Source organism: Esox lucius, chromosome 7 (genome assembly GCF_011004845.1).
Source record: "Esox lucius isolate fEsoLuc1 chromosome 7, fEsoLuc1.pri, whole genome shotgun sequence".
Classification (NCBI taxonomy): Eukaryota; Metazoa; Chordata; class Actinopteri; order Esociformes; family Esocidae; genus Esox; species Esox lucius.
Window position 1 is genome coordinate 48,454,099 of NC_047575.1, and position 11,975 is coordinate 48,466,073.

The 11,975-nt window shown below is 42.0% G+C and overlaps 1 protein-coding gene across 2 annotated transcripts; it reads left to right on the top strand.

Annotated features, from left to right (window-relative positions):
* The first annotated feature begins 2,798 nt into the window (after window positions 1–2,798).
* Window positions 2,799–10,504, top strand: LOC105011205 (NLR family CARD domain-containing protein 3). Of its 2 annotated transcripts, XM_010871052.5 has the most exons (10): window positions 2,799–2,851; window positions 3,437–3,546; window positions 3,966–4,100; window positions 4,552–4,603; window positions 4,739–4,964; window positions 5,080–6,892; window positions 7,058–7,231; window positions 8,485–8,658; window positions 8,798–8,844; window positions 9,807–10,504. In XM_010871052.5, exons 2-10 carry the CDS (start codon window positions 3,458–3,460, stop codon window positions 10,361–10,363), a joined length of 3,267 nt encoding a protein of 1,088 aa, XP_010869354.4. In that variant the 5' UTR covers window positions 2,799–2,851; window positions 3,437–3,457; the 3' UTR covers window positions 10,364–10,504. The 2 variants fall into 2 exon arrangements, with proteins under 2 accessions (XP_010869354.4, XP_019903501.3); XM_020047942.3 differs by lacking the exons at window positions 2,799–2,851; window positions 3,437–3,546 and having other exon boundaries at window positions 4,025–4,100; window positions 4,530–4,603.
* Window positions 10,505–11,975: the final 1,471 nt, after the last annotated feature.

An 11,975-nucleotide genomic window follows, 5' to 3' on the forward strand; every position in this document is an offset into this window, starting at 1 on the left:
TAAATAGCACCAGCTCTGACTATCGTCCTGGACTGAGGGAGAGAGAACAAGAGGGAGAGAGGTGTGTTTTTTATGAGGAAAGGTGGGTGGAGTTTACAAAGGCTCTCTGTCCATTGGCTTGTCTCAGCGGTGGTGTGGCCAAGGCCTTGGAGCAGCATATACTGTATATACTACATGCATAGCAGCAGGATGGAGAGATGGAACAACAAGAAGAGGAACCTGACAAGCCTAGTTCTGAAGGACAACGATTAAAAGGGAATGAATGCTGGCTGGATTCGATCTACAATATTCAAATTTTTTGAGATGCACTTGTATCATATTCAGTATATACTATAATTAATATTTAATTGCACATATTCATTAAATACATCATAAATAAGTACATTGGAATAATATTTAATTATTAACATGTACTATATATACCCCTCCATGAACTGCCACCTTAACATGGTGGAGGGGTTTGAGTACCCGAGTGACCCTAGGAGCTATGTTGTCTGGGGCTATATGCCCCTGGTAGGGTCTCCCAAGGCAAACAGGTACTAGGCGACGGGTCAGACTAAGAGCGGTTCAAAACCCTTTAATGATGAGAAAAAGTAAGGGATGCCGTCAAGCTGAAGAAGGAGTCCTATCAGGCCTGGTTGGCTTGTGGGACTCCTGAGGCAGCTGAAGGCCAAGCGGACTGCAGCCCGGGTGGTTGTGCAGGCAAAAACTCGGGCCTGGGAGGAGTTCGGTGAGGCCATGGAGAAGGACTATCGGCTGGCCTCGAAGAGATTCTGGCAAACCATCCGGCGCCTCAGGAGAGGAAAACAGTGTCCTACCAACGCTGTTTACAGTAGAGGTGGGCTGAAGTCACAGAGGTAGTCAAGAAACTCCTCGGTGGCAAGGCACCGGGGGTGGATGAGATCCGCCCTGAGTACCTCAAGTCTCTGGATGTTGTGGGGCTGTCTTGGTTGACACGCCTGTGCAACATCGCGTGGCGGTCGGGGACAGTGCCTCTGGGATGGCAGACCGGGGTGGTGGTCCCTCTTTTTAAGAAGGGGGACCGGAGGGTGTGTTCCAACTATAGGGGGATCACACTTCTCAGCCTCCCCGGGAAAGTCAATGCCAGGGTACTGGAGAGGAGAATACGGCCGATAGTAGAACCTCGGATTCAGGAGGAACAGTGTGGTTTTCATCCGGGCCGTGGAACACTGGACCAGCTCTATATCCTCTATGGGGTGCTGGAGGGTTCATGGGAGTTTGCCCAACCAATCCACATGTGTTTTGTGGATTTGGAGAAGGCATTCGACTGTGTCCCTCGTGGCATCCTGTGGAGAGTGCTTTGGGAATATGGGGTCCTGGGTCCTTTGCTAAGGGCTGTCAGGTCCCTGTACGACCGAAGCAGGAGCTTGTAAGTAAGTAAGTCAGACTTGTTCCCAGTGCATGTTGGACTCCGGCATGGCTGCCCTTTGTCGCCGGTACTGTTCGTAATTTTTATGGACAGAATTTCTAGGCACAGCCAGGGGCCGGAGGGTGTCAGGTTTGGGGACCACACGATTTCGTCTCTGCTCTTTGCGGATGATGTTGTCGTGTTGGCCCCTTCTAACCAGGAACTTCACCATGCACTGGGACGATTTGCAGCCAAGTGTGAAGCGGTGGAGATGAGAATCAGTACCTCCAAATCTGAGGCCATGGTCCTCAGTCGGAAAAGGGTGGCTTGCCCACTTCAGGTTGGTGGAGAGTGCCTGCCTCAAGTGGAGGAGTTTAAGTATCTAGGGGTCCTGTTCACGAGTGAGGGAAGGATGGAACGGGAGATTGACAGACGGATTGGTGCAACTTCTGCAGTAATGCAGTCGATGTATCGGTCTGCCGTGGTGAAGAAAGAGCTGAGCCGCTAGGCGAAGCTCTCGATTTACCGGTCAATCTACGTTCCTACTCTCACCTATGGTCATGAGCTTTGGGTCATGACCGAAAAGACAAGATCCCGGATATAGGCGGCCGAAATGAGCTTTCTCCACAGGGTGGCTGGGCGATCCCTTAGAGATAGGGTGAAAAGCTTGGTCACCCGGGAGGAGCTCAAAGTAGAGCCGCTGCTCCTCTGACATGAGCTGTCAACTGTGGGACTTTATATATACCGGTGTGTCCATAATCAAATCCTGTTCAATCAGTTGAATTTATCACAGGTGGATTCCAATCAAGTTGTAGAAACATATCAAGGATGATCCCTACAAACTGGATGGACTTCAGCTAAATTGTTTGCCTCATACAAAGGGTCATATATCAACATATGATATGTGTTGTTTTTTAAGAATAAAGATGTAACAAAAACATTAGTCACTGTCATGTCTCTGTCATCGGTTTGATAATTACAGTCTGCATCGTTTTGCAGTTATAACTAGAACTAGCTTCACGGGGAGAGATGTGTTTTTGATCCGTCACTGATAACAGTAACCATGTGACAAGAATAAATGCAATAATTATAAATCTATGACATACTTGTACAAAAATAATTAATTCCAAATGATATTCATTCTATGATAGAACAAATTATGTTTTATTACATTAATCGGTGAAGAGTCCCTGGGACAGCTGTTGCTATTGACAGACAATAGCAACAGCTCACTATGGGTAAATGGGAAACAATGACATTGCATGTACTCTTTTTGAGCTTGCCTCTCCCTGACTGGAGAAACAGGTTATGATAGGAATCTCTCATTCAGCTCACATCCACACATTTGATTGGATGAAACCTGACAGACATGAAGAAACAATTGAAGGGTTTTTGGAGTCATAAGCTAAAACATTCCATTAGCAGCTGGCTCGGTGGACAGAGAGACACACCTGTGGTAAAAGCTCTGTCAGATATTGATATGTAAGTTATTCATACTCATTCATTAAACTATACATACTGTATATCAAATGTATATTTTCAGATAGATTGATATTTTCAAAAGGGGGGCATGTGCTTAATGAATGTGTTTACTTAAAGGGGTAATATCCAGTTCACACAATTAAAGAGTCATCTCATTGCTGATTTAATAAAGAGCTTAGATGGAGAAATGCAACCAGTTTCAAATGAATATAAAGAGCTGTGGATGCAAGGACTGATAACACGTCTGATGAACATTTGGGTTCAAGCATGTTTAAATCATATACAGTGTCTGTGTAATGTAACATTACAACCGAGTACCACACATTTGTGTTTTGGGTTCTGATGGGGTATTCTTTCAAAAATATTCCGCAACAATTGATAGCTATAACTGATTCATTTAAAAGGCTTGAAATTGGAACATCCCTCTGGTATGATACAGTTGTAAGGCCTTGTAAGATCAGTGCAGGCATTGGTCGATACAGTGAAGAAAGTGTATGTGTTTTGACCAGTAGACCACCACAAGCTCATGATTTTGTTAGTAGTTTGTTAATCATATAAAACCTTATTGTTGTGTTTCCTTCACAGTCAAACTAAACTGGCCAAGCGATGAGTCTCACTGGAGTGGGAGGGGATGACGGCATTGCCTGTAGCACAAGTCTCTGTGGGGAACCTGGCCCACGAAAGGAATCCAAAAGGTGATTAATCAATAAGGTTTCCTTATCCAACCTTCAAATCAAATAGTTATATGTATAATACTGTTCAATACACTTACACAGTACATAGATACATACATAATTGAACTATGTATTGTAACTGTGTGGAATAGAGAGGTGTTGGTCAGCGGTCCACCAGGCTAGTAGATCAGTGTCTAATCCTGGTGACATTACATCTGTGTCCATGTTTCAAACAAACAAAATATTACCTGTTCTCAGGGTAGTTTCTTACTTGTTAGCTAGCTAAACTAGCAACATTGTTTGTTTATTGTCAATTTATTTTTTAAAAGCTCAGCATTGATAAAATCATTGAACTTCATCAGATTTACCCATTGATGCATCAAAATGATTTAATCATTTTTTATTATTAGAATGCAGACTGACTTTTTGTTGTTTTGAAGTCCACTCCTGCAGGGTTCATCACCAGAATCCTTAATCAGCTGTCTGTCCATGAAGAGTGACCGTTCTAAGGACATACCCGTATATTTCAAACAGGACAAACCAATGAAACTTGCAGGCATTCCCAACGATCAGAGGTTATCATCTGTTTCATTGTCTTGTTACAATATGCCTACATTTGGGATGAGCCACAAAACCATGATCTCAAGGAAATGTCATAAGAAAAGATGCTTTTGGAACACACTTGTTTTCAATTCAGCTCACATAATGTATATAACAACATCCTCAAATGAGGTTGAAAAAAGTGTTTCTATCATGCATTTAGAACTATGAGTTTCAAAGATGTATTTGTCGTTTCAGGTTTCATGCATCTATCTAGGTTACATTACATTACAAATCAAACATGCAAACAATTATTTTCCATATTGGTGCTAATTGGTGAATTAGCACTGATTGGATTCAGAATGAAACAGAACCAAAAACATATTGGGCTTCTGCTTGGAACAGAACAATTGGAATATAATTTACGTTCCAACCACTTGTTTGTTCCTAATAACATGATGCAGTGTGTTGTGTTTTTGGCTACAGAGACACATCGGAATTAAAGTTTCAGCAAGGAGACATGGTCTCTATTTTTAGGGTGGGTACTTTTCACACAGATGAATTAGAAATAAGTGCTTTTTTCTTTCACATTAATATTATTATACTTACTTTCTCATCTTTAATAAACATTTCAAACTGAATAACATTCTTCACACAATTTCATGTATTTCAGTTAGTCGAAGAAAACGCCATTGCCATGTTAAAACGGGAGCTGAAGAGATTCAAAAGAGTTCTTTGTCTAGACCTCGCAGAATGCAGTGAGATTCAGAGGGGTGATGAAGATGTTGTGGACAATGAAGAAGAGCAGGAGAGCACTGTCAGAGAGGGGGCTCTAAAAATCACCCTGCATGTCTTGAGAAACATAAACCAAACAGAGCTTGCTGACAGACTGGAAAAAAGTAAAGGATGAATTACTTGTGGATAGATTAAATTAAATATGTCTACAGACAATATTTCCATTGTCACGCTGGAATGATAGTGTTGTACTAATATAACTGATGTCTGTATTCTCAGATCTTTTAGGTGAGCTTGCTGTCTGCCAACATAAACTCAAAGCCAATCTAAGGAGGAAGTGTGAACATGTGTTTGAAGGGATAGCGACGCAAGGTAACCCAAGTCTTCTCAATAAGATCTACACCGAGCTATACATCACAGAGGGTGGATGTGGAGAGGTCAACAATGAACATGAAGTGAGACAGATTGAGATGGCATCTAGAAGACCAGCAACAAAAGAAAAATCCATCAAATGCAATGACATATTTGAACCCTTTCATGGACAAGAGAATCAAATCAAAACTGTGCTGACAAAGGGAGTCGCTGGCATTGGAAAAACAGTCTCTGTGCAGAAATTCATTCTGGACTGGGCAGAAGGAAAAGCAAATCAGGATGTGAAATTATTATTCCCTCTACCTTTTCGGGAGCTGAATTTAATGAAGGACAAGATGCTCAGTCTGATTGAACTTCTTCACCACTTTTCTATGGAAACCAGAGAATCAGGAATCATGAACTTTGACAAATACAAAGTTTTGTTTATCTTTGATGGTCTGGATGAGTGTCGGCTTCCTCTTGACTTCAAGAACAACGAGTGCTGTAAGGATGTCACAGAGTCAACCTCAGTAGACAGTTTGATGACAAACCTCATCAAGGGGAATCTGCTACCCTCAGCTCTTCTTTGGATAACCTCCCGACCTGCAGCAGCCAATCAGATCCCTCCAGAGTGTGTTGACCAGGTGACTGAGGTACGAGGGTTCAGTGACACACAAAAGGAGAAGTACTTCAGAAAAAAATTCAGTGATGAGAACCTGGCCAGCAAAATCATCAAACACATAAAGACATCAAGGAGCCTCTACATCATGTGCCACATTCCAGTCTTCTGTTGGATTTCTGCCACTGTTCTAGAGAAACTGTTGGGTGAAGCCGAGAGTGGTGAGATGCCCAAAACTCTGACTGAGATGTACTCACACTTTATGAACTACAACATACTACATAAAAAACTGAAATATTCAAGGGGACAAGAAAAACCTGAAACAGATATACAGATGAAAAGGGATGAAGAAATGATTTTGAAATTGGGAAAACTAGCCTTTCAACAACTCGAGAAAGGCAATCTGGTCTTCTATGAGGGAGACCTGAGAGAGGGTGGCATTGATGTCACAGAAGCCTCAGTGTATTCAGGAGTTTGCACGCAAATCTTCAGAGAGGAGTGTGGGCTGTACCAGGAGAAGGTGTACTGCTTTGTTCATCTGAGCATTCAGGAGTTTCTGGCTGCTGTGTATGTATTTGTCACATTCAAAAATGACAATGACAATCTAATGGCCAAGCCAGAAACTACTGGCAGAAAACACCACGCGTCTGAAGAAACACCTGAAACTGCTCTCCACATGAAAGCTGTGAACAAGGCCATGCAGAGTGAGAATGGACACCTGGACCTCTTCCTCCGCTTCCTTCTAGGTCTCTCAGTAGAGTCCAATCAGACACTTATACGAAGCCTTCTGACACAGACTGGACACAGCTCACCGACTAATGAAGAAACAATCAACTATATCAAGGAGAGGATCAGAGAAAACATCCCTCCAGAGAGGCGTATCAATCTATTCCACTGTCTAAATGAATTAAATGACCATTCTCTAGTTCAAGAGATCCAAAGCTACCTGAGTTCAGGAAACCTGTCTGAAACTGAACTGTCTCCTGCACAGTGGTCAGCTCTTGTCTTTTTGTTGTTGACATCAGAAGAGGAACAAGAGTTGTTTGATCTCTCAAAATTCTGTAGAACAGAAGAAGGTCTTCTGAGGCTGCTGCCAGTGATCAAAGCCTCCAGGAAAGCCCTGTAAGACTTATTACTAACAATAATATACTATTTTAAAATACAGTACCACAATGATTTTTCTAACATAAGGTGCCTCCTCTACCAAAAGAAAATGAATATGGTAGCTAAATAAAATGCCTATTGTTGGATTTTATGCAACATTGTTTTTCCTTCTCGATTGTCCAGGCTGAATGGATGCCACCTCACAGAAAAATGCTGTGAAGCGTTGGCCTCAGCTCTCAGCTCAACTGCCTGCCAACTCAGAGAGCTGGACCTGAGTGACAATGACCTGCAAGATTCAGGGGTGAAGCTCCTGTCTGCTGCACTGAAGAGTCCACACTGTAAACTGGAAATATTGAGGTCAGTACACATTTTAGGAATACTCACCTTAAGGTCAGAACTTCGCTTTTTTGTGAATACTCACTAAAAAGTTGTATGTTTACAACCCCATTTCCAGAACAGTTGGGAAGCTGTGTAAAATGTAAATAAAAACAGAATGCAATGATATGCAAATAATTTAAAACCTATATTCAACAGAAAATAGTACAAAGACAACAGATGAAATGAGAGATATTATTGTTTCTTGACAAATATATGCCCACTTTGAATTTGATGCCAGCAAAACATAAAAAAAAAGTTAGGACAGAGGCAACAAAAGATTGGAAAAGTTGTGTAATGCAAAAAAACCTCAATTCTCAAGTAATTACGTGAATTGGCCACAGGTCAGTAACATGATTGGGTACAAAAAGAGCATCCCGGAGACGGAGTTCACCACTCTGTGAAATACAGCGCAGGCAAATATTGCAACAATTTAAGGATGACGTTTCTCAAAGTAAAACTGCAAAGAGTTTAGGGATCCCATCATCTACTGAAACCCAATATTGGATGGACATGATCCTCAGACACTCTGGCGGCACTGCATTAAAAACAGACATGACTCTGTAATGGAATGGGCTCAGGAACACTTCCAAAAACCATTGTGAAAACAGTACGTCGTTGCATCCACAAATGCAAGTTAAACCATATATCCATTTATGAAAGAAATCCAGGAATGCCACCGCCTTCTCTGGTCCCGAGCTCATTTAAGATGGACTGAGGCGAAGTGGAAAACGGTCCTGTGGTCTGACAAATCAAAACAAATCAAAAAAATTATTAGTGCACATGGCATGGGTGATTTGCACATCTGTGAAGGCACCATTAATGCTCAACTTTATATACAGGTTTTGGAGCAACATATGCTTCCATCCAGATGACGTCTTTTTCAAGATAAGATAAGGCCTTGCTTATTTCAGCAAGACAATGCCAAACCACATTCTGCACATATTACCACTGCATGGCTCTGTGGTAAAAGAGTATGTGTGCTAAACTGGCCTTCCTGCAGTCCAGACCTGTCAACCATTGAAAACATTTGGCACCTAATGAAACAAAAAATGGAGACCCATTTCTCAATAAAATGTCTTAGTTTTATCATTTGCTATGTTGTCTTTGTACTATTTTCAATTAAATATAGGGATAAATGATTTGCACATCAGTGCATTCTGTTTTTATTGACATTTTACGCAGCATCCCAAATCTTTGGAAACCGGGTTTTAAGAGTGGCCCTGTTTCTGCAGGATGTCATTTTGTGGAGTCACAGTGGAAGGCTGCAGATATCTGGCCTCCGCTCTGAATTCAAATCCCTCCCACCTGAAAGAGCTGGACCTGAGCTACAATCACCCAGGAGACTCAGGAGTAGATATACTACACTCAGTGTTGGAGGATCCACAAACAAAACTGGAGAAACTCAGGTAGAAAAGAACTCAACTGAAATCTATCAATATTTCATCAATCAGGGTTGAGGCCAAACAACAAGACCAGGAGTCACCTTTACACTCTTATGAAATAATTATTATATCTTACCATGTTAAGTTTGATTGTTTCTTCCAGTATGGACCATGGTGCCGAGTGTTGGTTAAAATCAGCCCTTAAGAAATGTAAGTATTGAGGACAAGCCTTTAGTGTATAAGTGTTCAACAAATTTCAAACCAACTTTGGCGCCATTTTTACTCTAGTCTTTTTGCCTAAAACATCTCCTAATCAAATTATTGTCCTTTGTGCACAGCACATATTTGAATCCCATCCAAATATTTTTTGCCTGAACCACCTCTAGTGGTTGCAGTGTTACATTTTTGTGTTTAAAAAGGTGAAGAGGGTGTGATGGTAATTCCATGTATCGACACTCGGAGTAAGGAACACAGAGACAAAGTTCTCTTGGCACATTCTAACAGTTTTATTAACTATTATGCAAATATGAGAGACGCGTCAACCGCTTACACACACATAATCGTCTGAGGAGTCTCTGCCTCCAAACATCATTTCAACAGTATTTATTACATAGAAAAGGGGTGTGGTAAGATGCTGCCATCTGTTTACCCCAAAGGGCGGGCTGTCCCCCACCTTATCCTTCCTGCCATAATGTTTACTGTTGTGTTTACCTAAACTTCACACAAAGGCCAGCTCTCCTTTCTGCCATAAGCAACTTCTTCAATTCTAAGAATTCTAAGAAGACAATAGATGCCCTGATGAGTTATACAGATGAGGAGATAAAGAGTAACCATTTCATCAGCTGATACCAGTCAATGATAACCCCTTGGCAAATACCAGATCCCCCACATTCCTCTACCTATCTAAACAATGGGACTCAAGTCCTTTAATCAGTAAGAATGCATCAGGCTTCAGAAACTTCCCCAACAAGGGTCATTCATTTCCCAGGTGCATTTTAGTCAGTGGAATCTTGAAAATGAAGGTAGCTAGATATCTTTCTGGCATTTTCATGTACTGAACAAATACATTTTAATCTGAAATGTCTAATTCAGAATTGTTTTAGTGGTCAACCGGAATCATCAGGTGTCATCAGTTACCTGATCTGATGATGATTTCTCTCTTTCTGCACTAGATGCCTGTGAGCTGAGCCTGGACCCCAATACAGCCCATCGACACCTCTCGCCCTCCGAGGACAACAGGAAGGTGACTCGCATGGAAGAGGAGCAGCCACATCCTGACCACCCGGAGCGATATGAGAACTGGAAACAGGTGCTGTGCAGAGAGGGCCTGACTGGCCGCTGTTACTGGGAGACCGAGTGGATGGGTCCTGAGGCCCACATAGGAGTCACGTACCATGGGGTGGACAGGAAGGGGACGGGCACAGACTTTGGCCTGGGATACAACGACAAGTCCTGGAGTATCACCTGCTATGGGGACAACTTCACTGCCAGACATGATAACGTGCCTACAGCCATACTGCCGCCTCCACTCGCGTCCCGCCGGGTGGGAGTGTATCTGGACTGGCCGACCGGCACTCTGTCCTTCTACAGCGTCTCGTCTGACACACTGACCCACCTGCACACGTTCAACGCCACTTTCACTGAGCCCCTTTACCCGGCGTACAGGCTGTGGTGTAACGGCTCGACGGTGTCTCTGTGCCAGGTGGAAAGGAAAAGGGGAAAGTGCTGATACAAGACGGTCACACTTGAAGACATACGTAACATCAAAGCTGGTATTTAATCCCCGGCTGATTTTCTACGTTTGCCCACTGACAAAGAAATGGTCAGTCTATAATTTTAATGGTAGATTTACTTGAACAGTAAGAGACAGAAGAACAACAAAAATATCCAGAAAAACGCATGTCAAAAATGTTATAAATTGATTTGAATTTTAATGATTGAAATAAATATTCGACCCCTCTGCAAAACATGACTTAGTACTTGCTGGCAAAACCTTTGTTGGCAATCACAGAGGTCAGACGTTTCTTGTAGTTGACCACCAGGTTTGCACACATCTCAGGAGGGAGTTTGTCTCACTCCTCTTTGCAGATTTTCTCCAAATCATTAAGGTTTTGAGGCTGACGTTTGGCAACTCGAACCTTCAGCTCCCTCCACAGATCTTCTATGGGATTAAGGTCTGGAGACTGGCTAGGCCACTCCAGGACTTTAATGTGCTTCTTCTTGGGCCACTCCTTTGTTGCCTTGGCCGTGTGTTTTCGGTTATTGTCATGCTGGAATATGCATCCACGACCCATTTTCAATGCCCTAGCTGAGGGAAGGAGGTTCTCACCCAAGACATCAAATACTTTTTTCCCTCCCTGTACATAAAACAGAAGACCATTATATGCCACCCCCTGTCCTATGTTCCAATAGCACGTTGTGTTTACTTTTCTAAGGTTATAATTTTAAAAGGTTAATTGATCATTAGAAAATCCTTTTACAATTATGTTAGCACAGGTGAAAGCTGTTTAGGCTGTTTAAAGAAGCGATAAAACTGACATTCTGTGGACTATTTGAAGATCTGGAGCATCAGCAATTGTGGGTTTGATTACAGGCTCAAAATGGCCAGAAACACCGTAGGTCTGAATTTGCCAGGATACTGAACATCTCATGCAATGCTGTGTACTACTCCCTTCATAGAACTGTGCAAACTGGCTCTAATCAGAAGAGAAAGAGGTGTGGGTGGCCCATATGCACAACTGAGCAAGAGGACAAATACATTAGTGTGAAGTTTGAGAAACAGATGTCCCTCAGGTCCTCAACTGGCAGCTTCATGAAATAGTACCCACAATACACCAGTTTCAATGACAAAATTGAAGAGGTGCTGGTCTTCTAGGCAGAGTTCCAGTGTTAGTGTTCTTTTGTCCATTTAATCGTTTCTTTTGATTGGCCAATCTGAGATATGGCATTCTTTTTGCAACTCTGCCTGGAAAGCCAGCACCCCAAAAACTTTAAAAAATATTCTTTAACGTAAAGATATACATACACTCAATCATATAAGGTTTACTTTTTATATGTAAAAATGTATGTTTTTCAAAAGCAAGTGGTAGAAAATGGTTCCCAAAGTGTATTTCATAAGTGTTCAAATGACCCTCTGTTGGACTGTATGTTCAAATGACCCTTCATTGGATTGTATGTTCAAATGACCCTCTGTTTGACTGTAATTTCAAAGGATCCTTTGTTGTGTATCAACATTCAGAATATTTGTTTTCCTTTGATGTGTAGCTGGAGTAGTTTTAATTTTATCCTATATGTGGTTTTCATCTATATATTTTCAAAAGATATTATTGTCGTTAAATTTC

What these genes read in the sequence shown, in the direction of transcription:
- LOC105011205 (XM_010871052.5), top strand. Translation starts at nt 3,458, where the DNA reads ATGAGTCTCACTGGAGTGGGAGGGGATGACGGCATTGCCTGTAGCACA. An exon ending in ACATGGTCTCTATTTTTAGG is followed by an intron (nt 4,604 to 4,738) that starts GTGGGTACTTTT and finishes CATGTATTTCAG; the next exon opens with TTAGTCGAAGAAAACGCCAT. An exon ending in AAAGCCTCCAGGAAAGCCCT is followed by an intron (nt 6,893 to 7,057) that starts GTAAGACTTATT and finishes TCGATTGTCCAG; the next exon opens with GCTGAATGGATGCCACCTCA.